At 37.6% G+C, this 19,044-nt stretch overlaps 1 protein-coding gene across 1 annotated transcript in view; it reads left to right on the top strand.

The window, feature by feature from the left end:
• Positions 1-5,557: 5,557 nt before the first annotated feature.
• The window catches only part of LOC306872704 (GTPase IMAP family member 8-like), a gene marked incomplete at its 3' end in the record, with an annotated part of 35,911 nt that continues 22,424 nt past the window's right edge, over positions 5,558-19,044 (top strand). Inside the window, exons 1-6 of the mRNA XM_079421462.1 lie at positions 5,558-5,669; positions 6,141-6,259; positions 6,374-6,410; positions 10,897-11,693; positions 16,742-16,989; positions 17,258-17,780. Coding sequence (XP_079277588.1) covers positions 5,651-5,669; positions 6,141-6,259; positions 6,374-6,410; positions 10,897-11,693; positions 16,742-16,989; positions 17,258-17,780 — 1,743 coding nt within the window. The 5' untranslated portion in view covers positions 5,558-5,650. The remainder of the gene's footprint in view (positions 5,670-6,140; positions 6,260-6,373; positions 6,411-10,896; positions 11,694-16,741; positions 16,990-17,257; positions 17,781-19,044) is intronic.

The raw sequence follows: 19,044 nt of genomic DNA, 5'->3' as shown, positions 1-19,044 counted from the left end.
TTCTGTAGAAAGACAGTAGTCAAATAAAACTAGACTGTTGAGGGGAAAATAAAAGTGTCGCCGTACTGCACTTTATATATATATATATGTATATATAAGAATTCAGCTTTTTATTACGTGAAAATCACAATAAAATCGGAACCATGCCATTATTTATTTTCGATCATCATTTATTGGACTTATCTTTTTTTTTTTTTTTCAAATTTTTTTTCAGCTTTAAAATAAATTTTTATGTAGGGATTTTACTCATCCCAGACTTTCAATCGTACACCATGAAAAGTCATTAATTCATTAAACATGCGCACAGCTGCGCACTGAACAAAACTCTGAGGTTTCAGCGATGACCGATCAGAATGCCTCTGATTGCTCGTTGTGTTCATAAAGTCAATAGAATTCGCGTGTGATTGTAGAATTACAATAGTCCCCATCAAACTAGCTTCTAAACTCACAGACCTCGGCCTAAACTCCTCACTCTGTGACTGGATTCAAGACTTCCTCACCGGCAGACCTCAAGTGGTGAAAGTTGGCCAGTTCACCTCAAACTCCATCACCCTGAACCTAGGAACCCCACAGGGCTGTGTCCTGAGTCCCCTGCTCTACTCTCTCTACACGCATGACTGCGTGTCCTCTCACAACTCCACATCTATTATAAAATTCGCTGATGATACTGTAGTTCTGGGCCTCATCTCCAACAATGATGAGACCGCATACTTGGATGAGGTAGAGAGACTCACATCATGGTGCCAGGACAACTGTCTCTCTCTGAATGTGAGCAACACTAAAGAGCTGATCATGGACTTTAGGAAGAGACAGCAGCAGCCCTACACTCCTCTTATGATCAGTGGGACCCCTGCGGAGAGGGTGAGTAGCTTCAAGTACCTTGGTGCAAACATCTCTGAGAACCTGACTTGGACTACACACATCCAAACACAGGTTAAGGAAGCCAGGCAAAGACTGTACCATCTGTGACAGCTGAGGAAATTCAGGGCCTCACCAGCAATCCTGAAAACTTCTATTCAGGGACCATAGAAAGTGTATTGACTCAGTGCATCTCAGTGTGGTATGGAAACAGCTCCAATCAGGACTGCAAAGCACTACAGAGAGTTGTGCGCTTAGCTGAGCACATCTCAGGGTCTGCTCTCCTCTCTATGCAGGATATCTACCTCCAACGCTGCAAAAGTAGAGCTGTCAAAATCATCAAGGACTCAAATCACCCTGGTAACCGTCTATTCACTTTGCTACCATCTGGTAAGTGGCAGTGTGTGAACACAACCACCCTACAATAATAAAAATCCACCCACTCCTCATTTTTTAATCCCCTTTAAACCATGTCAGTCTCACTAGGTCTGCTGTTTTGATTCTCACTGCAGTGTGATGTCACATTTCGGAGGGCGGGGCCACGGGGGTTGATTGACAGCCCTGAGTTGCTATAGTTTCCTCCCTTAGTAGTTACCTTCATTTTCTTCACGCTCGAGCAGATGTAACATCAACAATGTCTCGCAAGCAATCCCGGTGTTCTGTGTTTGCATGTAAGACTGAATATAAGAGTCTTCATTTTCTCCTAACATCTGAGCTGCTGAGGACGCTGTGGATTACTTTCATTTTTCAAGGTAATGCGCCTCAAAATCTACCTAAATACGTGTATCACTCCAGACTCCTATGTGAATGTCATAACCGTATTTGTGTGTGTACATTAAGTATTTTTTAACTGATCAGAGCCGTGCTTGTGAGATTAGTTCATGCTGTTTGTAGCACGAGATTCGTTCGGTAGCGTGGTTGGGCGGATCGGTCTATTGATCCGTGCGCAAGTTCTGTAACATTGCTCTGTTTCTTCCCACTTTCAGTGCATTTGACTTGTGTCAAATGTACAGCTAAACGTTGGTTCGCTCACTCTCAGTTACATAGTTTTTTTTGTGTTTATTGCTGCAGATATGCAATGCAGAGAGAGACACATATACGCGATGCCCTCTTCTGGAGACTGGGCGGGAATATGCAGCTCATTTGCATTAAAGTTATACACACAAAATCAGCTCGTTTTTAGACACAACCCAAAAATGAAATTTTCCAGCTGTTATAATAAATGATCTGTGGGGAATTTTGAGCTGAAACTTCACAGACACATTCTGGGGACACCAAGGCCAATATTACATCTTGTAAAAAGGGGCATAATAGGTGCCCTTTAATGTTCAAAAAACACATTTTTCAAATACTGTACATTATTTTAGTTCCTCTATGCCCCGCCTCTCTCAAATGCGTAATTTTCTACAAAGTCCCTCCTTCCAACAAGTGCAATCTGCTCTGATTGGCCAACTGACCCAGTGCATTGTAATTGTCCGAACATCACGAGCACGCGTCAGAAATGTAAAGCCCCTTACCATAATTGCGAGCTTCAGCTTTCAAGTTAGTTTTATCAGTTCAAGCCTGAAAGGGGAACAGAGTCGCGTGACAGACACAGTGATGATGCTTGTAGGTATTTGCAGTACACAAGCCGCAGTTAAGACTATTTCTGACGGGCTGTACACTGCGCTGTGATGTGACCCTGTTCCCCTCACACACACACACAACACGTTACATGCAAAACTGTGCATTTGAACAGTTAATAGCAAATACTTGAACTAATAACAAAACATACTTACAGTCGCTGATTCAGAAGCGCCAGATTGTCATAGCAAAGTCGGAATTGACCCTTTTTTAAAAAAAAATAGCCTTTGCGCACAGCCAGCCTTGTACTCTCCTAGATTCACAAAACATGTTGTCCATAAAATGCGTTGCACAAATTTGAACATTTGGGTTGTGCTGTCCTGTTGTAAACAAATCTTAATAAATTATTTCTAATTGCATCTACTTTTGGAAGGCCAAATAAAGTGTTTTTGCTTTCGCATAGAAACACACAGCGTCTCCCTGTCATGGCTGCATCAACACTACTGCGGTTACTGAAACCATGACTTCTTTCTTTGCGTGAACATTTGGGCGGCATTACGCAAATATTTCCACATCGTGACATAGACATGTGAATGAATGAAGCATTTTAGGGGGGCATGGACGAGTCTTAAAGGGGTCATATGACGTTGCTAAAAAGAACATTATTTTGTGTATTTGGTGTAATGCAATGTGTATGAGGTTTAAGGTTAAAAAACACATTATTTTCCACATACTGTACATTGTTGCTTGATCCTCTATGCCCCGTCTTTCTGAAACACGCTGAGTTTTACAAAGCACATCATTCTGGGAAGCGAGGCGTGCTCTGATTGGCCAGCTATCCAGTGCGTTGTGATTGGCCGAATACCTCAAGCGTGAGACGGAAATGTTACGCTCTTACCGTATTGTGATGCCGTGTCCCGGCGCGACGACAAAACCCCCCCCAATAAAAACCCATTATAAACGAGGCATTTGTTGCATCCAGTGGGGACATAATTACTGATTATAATGACTTAAACTGTCTTTTTAGGCGTCGCGTTGCATCACGCCGTGTAAACATTACCATGTCTGCATTTGTGATCGGAGAAACGACAAACAACAAGCACTACTCTACACTGCTTAAAACTTGCGTTTGAATAGTCAGTGGCAAATTCTTTAAACATGAAAACGTACTCACAGGCTGTGAGTTAGAAGCGCCAGACTGTCCTTGCAAAGTTGGAATTGCCCCACTTTATAGAAACAGCCTTCTTTGAGCATAGCTGGCAGGGTACTCCCAGGTTCAGGAAATAGTCCTCTGTAAAAATGCGCTGCACACACTCGAATATTTGGGTTGAACTGTTCTGGAACAGTATTGTAAATACAAATTAACCACTGATTTCTAGTTGTGTCCTCTTTTGGAAGCCCAAACAAAGTACTTTCGCTTTCACAACGAAACACAGCGTCTCCAGGACATGGCGCCGGCGGCAGCAACAATACTACAGCAAGAATAATAGTTCCACCTTCTTTCATTGCGTATACATTTGGGCGGTGTTTTGCAAATCTCCCCACAATGTGATGTAGACATGTGGGGGCGTGTTTGAATGAGCCATTTTAGGGCGTGGTTGAGTTTTAACTTTTATAAAGAATATCTCTTTGGCTTTGATACTTTAGTCTTTGCAACTTTAGGGATCTCATCTATGCATGAACAGCTTGTAACACTCCAAAGAGAAAGGAAAACTTGAAATTGCATCATACGACCCCTTTAAAAACAAGACATTAGGCCTATTTATGCATCTGTAACTGCAGTTTAAATGTATCCATGTCCCCTCTGAGATACATTAAACTGTGCAAATACATCTAAATGCTATTTCAGATGCAGATTCCAGAAATGTTTTCTTATGTTGGAATGAAAGACACTAAGTACCGGATGAAAGATGGAAGAAAGAGTTAAAATTAACCCAATCTTGCTACTTGAGCTGTGCATTAACTTTTTATATATATAATATATATATATATATATATATATATATATATAAATATATTTGCTTCTTTTCCATTTTGCATTTACTTATGGCAAGCCGTTTTGACTTTTATTCCTTCACATGATATGAATTCTTGATATCAGCAATTACATTTCCACTGGTAAGAATGTTAATTCTTGATATCAACAATTCAATTTTTACTAGTTAAAATGCTGATTCTTGATATCAAGAATTAAATTGTTGATATCTGTAATTGTATTTTCACTAGTTAAATGTCACCATAGGCTGCCATTCAAAACCAATTGTTGATATCAAGAATTAATTTCTTACTAGTTGAAATTCCAATTTCACATCAGAAATACAATTCTTACTAGTAAAAATGTCTATTCTTGATATCAACAATTTAATTGTCACTAGTGACAATGTTCATTTCTGATATCTGAAAATGTATTTCTGATATCAACAATGTAATTGCATTTTAACTAGTAAAAATTTAATTGTTGATATCAAGAATTAATATCCTGAGAAGGAATAAAAGTCAAAACGGCTTGCCATATTTACTTGTACTTTTACTTTCAATACTTAAGTACGTAGAAGATAAAAAAAAAAAAAAAACTTTTCGTACAATAAATATCACATACTTAAAGACTTTTACTCAAGTAATATTCTAAACACTGACTTCAACTTCTACCAAAGACATTTTCTGGATATCTGCACTTTTACTCAAGTATGGCTTTCAGGTACTTTATACACCACTGGTTGGAATTGCAGACAACAATCAGCTACTGGATATTGTGACAGAGTAATGGCTAGTAACGACGATAATGACTGCTGTGGATTTAGAAATATGTTAGTCAGTTCAATTGGAATATTGTGGAGAGCCTATCAAATTCATTTTCAAGGCATATTTAGGCTTCTATGAAACGACTTTCGTTAAGGCTACTGACTCTGACTGATATGAGTTTCAACATTTCAGTAATTTTTAATATAATTAGAAAAACTACTGTTTATTTATTTTTGTGTAAAACTTTTTTAATGAGGAAAAATGCAGCTTTATTAACTGTTTATGAATACATTTCTAAACAGGCGAAAACAGACATTTCTTAGGCCTATATGAAGCAGTGGCATCTTTTCTCCTCTAGACGGTAGTCTACACCAGGTAACCCCTCTGGTAAAGCAAGCCTAGCGAGTTTCATGGAGAGTAAACGAAACTGTCGTGTCCTTTTCATAGGAAAGAAGAACGAAACTAAGCTCTCATTTATACTCGCACGATGCGCTCTTCATCTAAAAGTGAGTAGTCATTTTTATACATTCACTAGAGAATGGTTTAGACTAACTTAACATTTGCATTGGAAAGACGAAAATCTGCTGAATAGAATAAATATTTAATGAAAATCCAGAGATTTTAAAGTGATTTAAAGTGAAAACAGACAGCAGCCGTTTAGTGTGGATATATAAAGATGAAGCTTGATTTAAAGCAGTGGCAAACAGTTGCTTGAAAATTCATCCAAGATAAATTAGGAATATACTACTAGCATAAAACGTGTATTTAGTATTACGTATGACACGAAATAGCCGTTTTCATGGGTATGAATTGTTTAATAAATTGGAATAATTAAAATAGTCCCACATTAATTTTCTGTAGATTCTTCTAATGGGCATTTAAAAGTTTATCCGGCCTGACTCGTCACTGCATCCGCTTTAATAATGATAAAATATGTTAATCTGTTTAATCTATTTTTTTTTTTACTCTGTTTATAGCTGTGCAGGACATTTCTCCTGGACCAACAACAATGACCTCAAAGTCTTGGTTCTTGTCTTTCTCTTCAATACTATTGGTGCTTTGTATAATTGTTGCAGCTGTTTCGATAGGGATTCAGGTATGCTTAAATATGCACTCATATTTTGTCCTTTTTCCATTCTAATCTGGTTATATTTTTAACATGTAAGTGGCCAAATGTCATAAAATCTATAATTTTATTTGAAACAACTAGATCTTCAAGCAAGAAAAACAAGATTTGGATGATATAGGTAGGATTGATTTATTATCATACACCTGCACACACACAGACACACACACACACACACAGACACACACACACACACACACACAAAGATCTACGCACACGTATGTCTACAAGATGTCTATTAATGATCTCTAAATCGATCTATATGATCTTTAATAGACATCTTGCAGACGTACGTGTGCTATCTGGGTATATAGCCTATATATTAGTGCTGTCAAACGATAAAAAAAAAAAAACTAATTAATTGCACATTTTTTCCTGAAATTAATCACGATTAATTACACCTAACATTAAAGTTTTTAAATATACTTTTATATTGCAATAATTTCACATTCAGTCTTCAAATTAACGTAGAAACAACATAAAGATAGTATATTTTTAATATTTGTTTAATGGCATCTTTTTTTATGACTGAAGGCCAGTATCACTGATACCAATACTACTGATGTCTCTAGGATAGTGTTTTTTCCCCCTAATATTTCACCATTGACTTTAGCCATTCAACATTACAGTATAATTGAGAGCTATCAGTTTTAACATTTATTAGACTTTAAAAAAAATACCTTTTTTGATTTAAGTGAACTTAAAACAATCTTCATATAAATCCATTATAATAAATGTCAAATTTAGGCTACATGTGCCCTTCCGCAAGTAGGAAATATACAGAAATTGAAATATACAGAAGTTATCAAACACTAAATTCTAAATTAAATATAGATGAATCCTTAAAACTACAAAAGTGATTTCCTCTTTTTTTCTTTTGTTCTTTTATTAAGAGTAGTGCTGTCAAACGATTAATCATGATTAATCGCATCCAAAATAAAAGTTTTTGTTTATGTAATATATGTGTGTGTGTACTGTGTATATTTATTATGTATGTATATATATATATATATATATATATATATATATATAAATACACACACATACAGTATATATTTAGAAAAATATTCACATGTATTTACATGTATATATATTTATATTATATATATATTTATATATAAAGTCGTGGGACTCAATACTACGACTGAGGTGCCCTTGAGCAAAGCACCGAACCCACAATTGCTCCCTGGGCGCCGCAGCATAAATGGCTGCCCACTGCTCCGGGTGTGTGTTCACGGTGTGTGTGTGTGCACTTTGGATTGGTTAATTGCAGAGCACAAATTCTGAGTATGGGTTACCATACTTGGCTGTATGTCACGTCACTTTCACTTATACAAATATAACATTTTTCTTAAATATATACATGCATGTGTGTGTTTATATATACATAATAAATATAAACAGTACACACATATATAATATGTAAACAAAAACTTTTATTTTGGATACGATTAATCGCGATTAATCGTTTGACAGCACTAATTAAGAGACATCACAGCAGCTGGGTTATTAGATTATTTGGCTGCTCGCATGCTCGTAGTTTCATTCGCGCTTTAATATGAAATGATACAGGCTACAGTGCGCGCTGCCGTATTTGTGCATACTAGGGATGTCAATTTTCAATCATTTCCATGATCTGTCGTCGTTTAAATTAACGATCAATTAATCGATTAATCGTTAACCTTAATACTGCAAAATGTGTCTATTGCAGTGGCATGTAGTCACCAGCATGATAGAATGTACAAATGCCACTCAAAATGCCAGCTTCCTCACCCGAATGAAAGGGGTTTCATTCTAAATAAGAGGCTCGTAGCAGGACTATAAAATGAATAGATGTGATTGATTATTTGATAAAATGAAGAGAGCGCACCGTATTTACGTTTGAGATCATTTTACTTTGTTGGCTGTTTCACATCCCATCACGAAGACCACTGAATGCGCCTCTTTAAATGGTTTCATGGTGCTCGTTGTTATATTTTAAAACACAATCGCAATGTTTCCAAGTGAAATTATTGGCATTTAAAATAAAATGATCCCAAACGTAATTGCTGTGCTGTCAGTGAACCGCTTCTATCGGTGGTGTTATCGCAAAACACACTACTGTTCACATGAAACATTTTTTATGTGAGTATTATGACACAAGTGAGGTACAAAGCTTTGTTTATAAGAGAAATAATGGGTTAGCAGGCAAATTTTACATTGTGACCATGCTTTTGCATTCATGCTTCTCGATACATTTAAAGCCATACACGGATTTGTGTTCTCTTTTGCCAGTTGGTCACGAATTTCCAGGAATTTAGTAATATTTGTTTCTTTTCCCAAATCCTCTCCTTTTAATTTTGCAGGTTTATTTTATTGTCGTTCACTTTTAATCACTGTTTTCGCATCTCTTATTGTGGTAAACATGTGGGGGGAAATTAAATGATTTTGTGGCCATTCACTGATTAATGATTAATTGATTGATTAATGAATTAATGAATTAATTTTTAGTTAAATCGCATCGGAAAGGCATTTATTTTCAATAAAAATTAAGGAAATAATCCAAAAGTTGAAAATAAAGTATCGGGTAGGGTTAGGGTAGGTGTAGGGAGAGCTTTATTGTACCAATAAGGTGGCATCCATTTGAATTAAAATGATAATTTACACTCAATACGTTATTATTGCATACTGTTTTGTTTACTTCTCGTTCTTCCTGTACACTTTGATTGACAGATGTCTCATCCAATCAGCGATGAGTAATCTATTCCCAAACCAATGGCGCTGTCTCAAACTATACCTACCTCTTCCGGTTTTTCTGATTTGTCGTTGTGTTTTCTGATTTGTTATTTTGTTTTCGGATTTGTCATTGTGTTTTCTTATTGTTATAATGTTTTCAGAATTGTTGTTGTGTTTTCTGAATTGTTATTTTGTTTTTTACATTTGCATTTGCGTTTGTAATTTGTTATTTTGTTTTCAGAATCGTGATTTGTTTTGCACTTCTCGGCCACCGTAATATCTTCTCAAGGGACAAATCTACACAAATGAAACTTGGATATATTTTAGGTAGTCAATGTGCAGCTTGTATAGAAGTACAAATTTACTGTCCTCTAAATATAGCTCAACATATAGCCATTATTGTCCAAATAACTGGCAACAAAAATGAGTACACCCTAAGTGAACATGTAAAAATTGTGTCCAAAGTGTCAATATTTTGTAGGGGCACCATTGTTATCTAGCACTGCCTTAATCCTCCTGGGCATGGAATTCACCAGAGCTGCAAAGGTTGTTGTCGCTGGCATCCTCTTCCACTCCTCTATACTGACATCATGGAGCTGCTGGATGTTAGACACATGGTGCTTCTTGGATGCCCCACATGTGCTCAATAGGGTTCAGGTCTGGAGACATACTTTGCTACTCCATCACCTTCAGCTTCATCAGTAAGGTAGGTGTCATCTTGGCGGTGTGTTTGGGGTCGTTATTACGTTGGAAAACTGCCATTTGGCCCAGTTTCTGAAGGGAGGGCATCATGTTCTGCTTCAGAATGTCACAATACATGTTAGAATCCATGTTTCCCTCAATGAACCACAGCTCCCCAGTACCAGAAGCACTCATGCAGCCCCAGACCATGATGCTACCACCACCATGCTTGACTGTAGGCAAGACACAATTTTCTTGGTACTCCTCACCAGGGCGTCACCACACATGCTGGACACCATCTGAGCCAAACAAGTTTACCTTATACTCATCAGACCACAGGACATGGTTGGCAAGCTTGTCTTCAGCAAACTGTTTGCAGGCTTTTTTGTGAGCTAGCTGCAGAAGAGGCTTCCTTCTGGGACGACGGCTATGCAAACTGACTTGTTGCAGTGTGCGCCTGTGTGGTGTATGGTCTGAGCACTGACAAGCTGACCTTCCACTTCTGCAAACTCAAAAGCAATACTGTCAGCACTCATGCGTCTGTTTTTTGAAGCCAGCTTCTGCACCTGACGCACAGCACAAGGACCTAACTTCTTTGATCGACCCTTGCGAGGCCTGTTCCGAGTGAAACCCGTCTTGGAAAACCTCAGTATGACCTTGGCCACTGTACTGTAACTCAGTTCCAGGGTGTAACCGAACTTCTTATAGCCTAGACCATCTTTGTGGAGAGCAACAATTCTAATTCTCAGATCCTCAGAGAGTTCTTTGCCATGAGGTGCCATGTTGAACATCCAGTGGTCAGTATGAGAGAATTGTACTCAAAGCACCAAATTGTAACTGCTCTAAAACAAGATACACAATTTTGTATGGTCCTGTCAAGCAGACAAAAACATGAACATGATGAATAGGACATGTGGCTTTGCATTGTTAAACGACGTATAGCTGTTTTCACGTAGGGTGTACTCACGTTTGTTGCCAGCTTTTTTGACAATAATGGCTGTATGTTGAGTTATTTTCAGAGGACAGTAAATCTTTACAGCTATACAAGTTGCACATTGACTACTCTAAAATATATCCAAGTTTAATTTCTATAGTATTGTCCCTTGAAAAGATACACTAAAATGATTGCCGAAATGTGAGGGGTGTACTCACTTTTGTGAGATACTTTGTATATATATGTAATAAATTATATTATTCTTGTTAATTTACAGTGCATCATCCAGGCGATTTGCTCCGGATTCTTTTGGTTGGAAAAACAGGGGTGGGGAAAAGTGCAACTGGCAACACCATCCTGGGAAAAAAGGTTTTTAAATCAGAGATATCACCCTCCTCTGTGACTGGACAGTGTGAAAAATTTCATGCAATAATTAACGGTAGAAAAGTATCCGTCATTGACTCTCCAGGTCTGTTTGACACCAGCCTAACTGCAAAAGAAGTCATTGACAGAATTAATCTCTGTATTCCTCTCTCTGCTCCTGGTCCACATGTCTTCTTAGTTGTGATTCAGCTGGGCAGATTCACTGATGAAGATGCAGCAGCTGTTAGAACCATCCAAGCAATTTTTGGTGAGGAATCCTCCAATTACATCATGGCACTATTCACTCATGGAGATCGACTGGAGGGCAAAAACATTCACACATTTGTGCGGGACAACCCAAAACTGCTCAGTTTCATCAAAACATGCAATGGACGATACCATGTGTTCAACAATCAAGAACAAAATCCTGGACGGGTCATTCAGTTGCTTGACCAGATTGATAAAATGGTCACTGGAAATGGTGGTCAACATTACACCAGTGAGATGCTTGAAAGGGTAGAGAGAGCAATTGAGGATGAAAAACAACGTATCCTGAAGGACACAGAGGAGCAGAGACAGAAGGAGATAGAAGCTCTGAGGGCTCAAGTTAAAGATGAGGCCTATGATAAAGCATTAAAAAAGTTAAACAATAAATTTGACCAGCTGGCAAGATGGCAAGCAGAGATTGATCTTCCATTCTTAATCCAAGTGGTCAGTTCTTTGATTAAAGCATTAAGTAAATTCTTATTTTGATCACATTCTGATGTGACCCATGTGAAAACTGATTGAGGGTGTCTACCGAAAAAACTTAACTGCAGAAGGCATTTAAAACCAAATAATTTATAGTTTATATTTAAAGTTTAAGGTGCACTAAGTGAGTTTTGCCAAACGATGTTGATATTTGAAAGCACCAAAACAGACACCCCCATACCCCAACAGGACCTTGCCCTTATTTTGAAATCTCTGGCCCACATGTACGTACACAACCATGGCAACGACGATCGCGGGAACTAGTGAAGATGACACAAGCATATTCAAACAAAAGGATAAGCTGTGTGAAACGAAGCAAAATCAATGTTACTCACCTATCAAGAAGAAACAACACAACCTCGTTGTCTGATTCCAGGCCTTCCCTCTCCTTGAGTTCTCTCCACTGCTGGAAAGCTGCTCCGATATTTGTGCGGGTCCTACCTCTTGCCTGATAGTAAGCCTTCTTTTTAATGCTTTGTTTCTCTGATATCTCTTTATCTGTAGTCAATCTGCTAATATCCGTCCTGTGCACTCAAATTGAGCGCTCTCTTATTTCTATCCTTACAAGACACGCCCCCTTACTGCTGATTGGCTACAAGTGTGTTTTGGGATGCTGTGGTCAAAAGCGTTTTTCAAAAATCACTTAGTGCACCTTTAACTAGTCAAGTTTTTATTAAATATAATTTAAGCACATGTTTACATTCTATTCTGGTGAAAGGGATATATGAAAGTTCAATTATGTGGGAGTATGAAGGCTGAAATGTCTGATAAATGTGACTCTTTATAGTACAAACATATATAAAGCAGATGTGTATAAACTGTAGCTATAGGAGACCTCTTTTTATGTGGAATATGCATTGTGAGATCTTTCATTCAAGTTGTGTGTGTATGTGTATATATATATATATATATATATATATTAGGGCTGTCAGCGTTAATGCATTAATCGCGATTAGTTAAAAACAATCCATAACGCGGTTTTTTTTTATTATCGCATTTCAGGTAAGCCGTTTTGTCCCTTTGACTAGCCCGTAGTCAGCCCCTTTGGTTTGTGAAGCGGTAAAAGGTGATGGATAGAAAAAGTATGACCGGATTTTTAAACGGCCTGTTTAACTTAAAAAAAAAATCAGACGGTTCCGTTGACAACACTAAGGTACAATGCAGCATTTGTTTCAAGGAGTTCAGTTACCATCGGAGCACGTCAAGTCTAAGTTACCATCTCCAGGAGAAACACCTGACGCCTCCCCGCCAAGCAAGCCGCAACCCCGCCAAAGAACTATTCCTGAGTGCGGGCGTCGCAGCAGACCCTTGGATGAAAAGAAGTTAACCACAGCGATCGCCAGATGGGTAGCAACTGATTGCAGACCAATCAACACTGTTGAAGATTCGGGTCTCAGGGATGTAATCAGGTTGGCAAGTTCTGACCCAGCTTACACGTTACCATCGCGGGGAACAATTGTTGCTCGCATAGAGGAGCTTTATGAAGCTGAGAAACAATCTAAAATAAATCTCCTGCGAAATGCAAATGCTGTGGCATTAACCGGGGATCATTGGACGTCACCCAGCAAGCAATAGCCGTCATTTCAACGTCTCGGTTAAATATAGACCCGATATAGTCTGGCTATGTGTAACCCACTTTTAGCCCAAATAACATTTAATCTGGATAAATGTATTTTTCTCCAAAATAACTTGTGAGATGTATGATATTCCATCATGTAAGCAAAGTCAACTGTGATTACAAGTTGTTTGGTTTGCTTTATTTTAAATGTTATATGTGTAGGCTGTGCGTAGCCACGATTTAGCTCGTATTCAGACCCGGCTATTTGTAGCCCACTTTTAGTCAGAACTGATTAATTGTAGTTTTTTGCCAGGCAGTGTATGAAATGGTTGATATTCCATCATGTTCGCATTGGTAATGATATCTACAAGGTTCAATGTGTCATTTCACGACATGGTCGATCTGTAGTCACGATTTAGCTCCGAATTGGACGGCTATATGCGGTCTGCTTTAGCCCACCTGGCGTAATCAAGACAATCTGGTCTACGTACGGCTTGGCTATAGCCCTGATTCAGACCACATATAGTATAAGAATATTAGTCTTAGAAATGTTTTCGCTCACACAGCTTAATGTTTGCTGTCACACATAAACATAACATTCATACACAATCTACGATATGACTGTCTATCATTTCAAATTAAATCAAATGCAATTGCATTTCTCAACCGCTAGATCAATCAAAACACTACTGAGACATGACTACTGGGACTACTGGCATTGCGCGACTAGATCACTTTAGCCAGATCTCGCGATAAACATTTCCGCCATTTTGTTTTACACGAGGCAGCTGTCGGAGAGCAACGGGCGAGCTACACTCTGAAAAGCGTCACATTTCTACTTCGATCTTGTAAGTATGCGTTTTATTTTTGGTATGTTCATTGTTTAATTTAGTTAGTTGTTATAATGTGTAGAAACCGTGACATTTTAACATTACCATTGCAGAGTACTATTTTTCTCCAACAAGTTAACGTTACCTGCACGTGTTATTGCAACTGTGTGCCCTTCTAAAATGCATCTAATAGTTAAATTCAATGTGGAGAAACTATGAAACTTATCGTTACTATTTTTATTATTATTAAATATACCAGTATATTTTTGTTTTTAGATTGGAGTAAGAAATAATAGTTTTTGATTTAATGCAAATTTTCTAAGTACTTTACATAAAACTTAACAGCAACATGAAAAGAAATTATAAAAAAATATTTTTTCCTTTCCAATTAATAAAAGGTAGTGGCAAACAGTAAAGTCTTTAAACTTGATAAAATAATTAAAATATGCAGCATACATTCAGTTTTCAGTGAATTTGTTTCAGATATATGGTGCATAAAAACTGAATGCTGCTTCTCCATGTTTTGTTTTGACTTTGGGGATATAAAAGTAGCTGGCTACTGTCCCAGATGACCTGAGAGGTCTGCTCTGGATGGTTCATAATGCATCAGAAGATTAGAAATTTACTTTGGCCTTAAAATGTTAATTAATTTAATAACCAGCTGTAGTATTTTGATACTAGACAGACAGATAGCCAGTGTAAAAACCTCAGAAGTGGAGTGATGTAATCCACTTTATTTGATTTTAAAGACACTGTTTATTGCAAATTATCCAGCAATCAGTCAACAAGGTAGGCTACAGCAATTGAATATACAGTATACTGGTCAATGACTACCATTAAATGTCTTGTTACCAACATTCTTCAAAATATATTTTTTGTGTGTGTTCCAAAGAAGAAAGCCATACAGGTTTGGAACCAAGTGAAAGGGAGTAAATGATTACATGTTTTTTTAGTTTTTTTTTTTTAAGTGAACTACCCCTATAACTTTGTTCATTAGAGTTATACGAGTAAGTGATAAAGTATTATATATAGGGATAGTTCACTTTGAAATAAAATTTTGGTATGTTTTAGCTTACCTTAATGGCATCCAAGATGTAGGTGTCATTGTTTAATTTGGACTTCTCTGTGCATGCTCTTTCAGGTGGTGACCATATAGACCTGCATTACGTGACTGACAGACAAGAACGGTTTGACCTAAAAATATCAAAATTGAAACTACTGCAGAAACAAAGACACCTACATCTTGGATGCCCTTAAGGTAAGCTAAAACATAACAAAATTTAATTTCAAAGTGAACTATCCCTTTAAAAAATGAGGGAAGAACTAAAGAAATGAAAATAAAATCTGTTTTTACCTTCATTAGAATGATAATTAAAAATACTGTAATCGAACAGCTTGATTTCAGAGAGGGGTAAACATACAACAAGATTAAAAAAAAAACACTGGATGGATATGATGGTTGTGTACAGGCACTGCCAACACACATTTAAGTACAATCAACTTGTAAAAGTGAATGTACCATTATATGACCCCTTTAAAAATGATTGTCCACAATGCTTTTCTTGAGCAATAATTGTTTTCTTTTTCTCATTTGGCAGACGCAGTGATGACCAACTTTCCATTGGCGATTGAATGGGAAATAAAAAATGCAATTTCTGGGCATTTTAAACAGGCACCAGGGAGAGCAGGGGGCGGGGGTTATGGCTATAAAGCTAACAATTAATTAAAAATTGTAGTATCTTAAGTTGTTTTACATATTTTGCAATATTTTATTTGTTCATTTTTATGTTTGAATGTTGTCTAAGTTGTTAATATAATTGTTCTTAATAAATCCCTTTATATTCAAGTAGTTTGGATGGATTTTCATTTATGAGAACCTGTTATATTTGAGTGAAAAGAATCCTTATGCCTCCTTTTGTTGTCTATTATATGTATATGTAGTGTAATTGATGACTAGTCTATTCTTGGGCTATGGTTAGACGTCTATTAGATTTTCACTGACAGCCCAAAATCAGCCTTGTTTTAGCCTAGACCCATATTGCCTGTCTATTAGACGTATATATGTAGTCGTTTAATAGCTGTCTATTCTTGGGCTATGTTTAGACGTCTATTAGACGTATATATGTAGTCATTCAATAGCTGTCTATTCTTGGGCTATGTTTAGACGTCTATTAGATTTTCACTGACAGCCCAAAATTAGCCTCGTTTTAGCCTAGACGTCTGGGCTGTGTTTTGACGGCTATTAGACGTCTATTAGACGCAAAATTGCTTGCTGGGCAATAAGTAACCAGAATTATCTTGGAGTTACTGCACACCACATAGACGCTGACTGGAAGTTGCATTCGTTTGCTTTAGCGGTTAAACACTCAGAAGAACGGCACTTTGCAGAAACATGTGCCGAACAATTTTCTGAAGTTGCAGAGCAGTGGGAAATTGCGGGGAAGGTGACAACAATTGGCACCGACAGTGCTTGTAATATGACAGCAGCAGCACGACAGCTGCCATACGAGCACATGCCGTGCGTTGCGCACAGTTTACAGAGATCGATCACAATGTCACTCCGTGACAGTGGTCTTGAGAATGTCTTGGCAAAATGCCGCAAATTGGTTGGACATTTTAAGCATAGTCCAGCAAATGCAGCTGAATTGCGAGCACAACAAGAGGAGATGGGACAGCCACAGGAGCCCCTCGTCCAAGATGTTTCCACCAGGTGGAACTCCACTCTCAGCATGATCACCCGGCTTCTGAGAAACAAGGACGTTGTCAAGGCTACACTTCAACTCCATCAACAAAGAGGCACACCAGCCATGCTGACTAATGCAGAACTGGAGAAGATCGAAAAGCTTGAAACACTCCTTGAACCATGCAGGTAAATATTTTGAATTTGTTTTGTTGAAACTAAAATGTGACTGATTTATTAGTTTCTCTTTAATCATTTAGTTAGATGCTGCTGCTTTTGTAGCTTTAAACATTGGTTAAATTAATATGAAAAGCACTGTAAGATGAAGAGGAGGAAGGCCTACACACATGCTCTAAAAATTGAGTTTTTAGAATTTTATTTCACTGGAGCTTAACTTCATCCTTTTTTTTGTTTGTTTTTTATAACTGATAATTGATTGCACTTTGTTTCTTGGCAGGTATGTGACTGAGCTTTTGGGAGGAGAACAGTACATATCCTGCTCCATGGTCCTGCCTGCACTGTGTCATTTGTTCCGGTTGATGACTGGTTCTGACGATGATCCAGGTTATGTGCTCCGGTTTAAAGCGGCCTTCACATCTGACCTATCAAAGCGAAAACAAAGCACCAATCTCCAGTGGTTGAAAGTGGCAACAGCGCTTGACCCCAGATTTAAGGATCTTAAATGCCTTCCCAGATCTGAAAGGGAGGAAGTCTGGAAGTTGATTAAAGAGGAGAGTGCCCAGCAACCTGAGCCTCGTAGAGAACCTGAACCAGGTCCACCTAAAAAGAAGATGCACTTTCTGTTAGCTGCTGCATCAGATTCAGATGACGAAGAAGACCCAGCATCTGACACGTCTGTGGATCGGTACAGAGGTGAGCCCAGCATCTCCATCGATGACTGTCCATTGGAATGGTGGTCTGGACACGCAAGGGCCTACCCAACCTTGGCACCTCTAGCACAAAAATATCTGGCAACAACGGTACCGTGTGAAAGACTGTTCTCTCTCTCTGGTCACATCTTGCAAAAAAAGAGAGCAGCACTGTCCACTGCTAATGTCACCAGACTGGTGTGTGTTAGCAATTGGGTTAAAGAAAAGAAATAGGAGAGACAACTTAGAACTCAGATAGTTCTGAATCTCATGTCCAATCATGCAATATTTTTCATTTCATCTTACTGTCATTTGGACTTTTTTTTCATCCATGTGCAGCACAGGTTAATTACAAGGATGACATTCTTCATTTAAGACTAGAAAATGTTACAAATATCCTGCTGTGGCCGTCAATGTTTTAGACTGTTCTGTTTGTCATAAGCGAGTTAGAAATTTCCTACCAGTGTTACATATCACTTGATTGCTGTTATTTCCAGCTAGGAATTGTTTTGCTAATGATGTTATTGTTTATTTTTGAAGTAGCTTAAGAGAGTGGCCTGATAAATGTAATCTCTCAAAGTAAGCACTGCGTTACTTTATTCCTCCTAATATTTGGAAGTTGGTCTACATTGCACTTTTTTTTTTAATAAAAAAAGGTTCAAAAGGAAATTTTATGTGTTCTTTTGATTCCCATTGAAAACTCTGGTAAGATATGCGGGCTTAGAACTGCCTTGATATGCAAAATAACAGAATTTTACATGTGCAATCCAAACCGCGATTAATCGCAGTTAACTATGAAGCTTCTGCGATTAATTGCGATTAAAAAAATTAATCGTTTGACAGCCCTAATATATATATATATATATATATATATATATATATATATATATATATATATATATATATATATATATATATATATATATATATGACTATATATAGGACCATAAACAATTATTGCACATACACTTGTGGAACAATTTTTAAAATTAAAAATTTTAATTTTTTTTAAGACACTAAGTTTACAGGCAGCAGGCAATCATGGTCACAGTTACAATAACTTACAACAGTAAAAAAAAAAACTCAGACTCTGAAAAACACAAGAAGAAAGATGTCCAGGGTCCCTGATTACCTGTGTGAACATGCCATAGTCCTGTTGCAGGGAGGCATGAGGACTGCAGATGTGGCTAGAGCAATAATCTAAAATGTCTGTAAGCTGTTTAAACCTCATGAGCTCCACATTAAAGGTGAGTTTTATCTTAAACTTTTGCATCTGTTACGAAAAGGGAATAATTTATTTGGAAACAATAAATATTTACTAAAAGGACATATTGCTGCTGGTAATTGCCACAAACTGTAAATACAGTGTTTAAGT

This window comes from Barbus barbus, assembly GCF_936440315.1.
Source record: "Barbus barbus genome assembly, chromosome: 7".
In the NCBI taxonomy this organism is placed as follows: Eukaryota; Metazoa; Chordata; class Actinopteri; order Cypriniformes; family Cyprinidae; genus Barbus; species Barbus barbus.
Note: the sequence above shows the minus strand (reverse complement) of the source record. Positions and strands in the feature narration are given on the sequence as shown.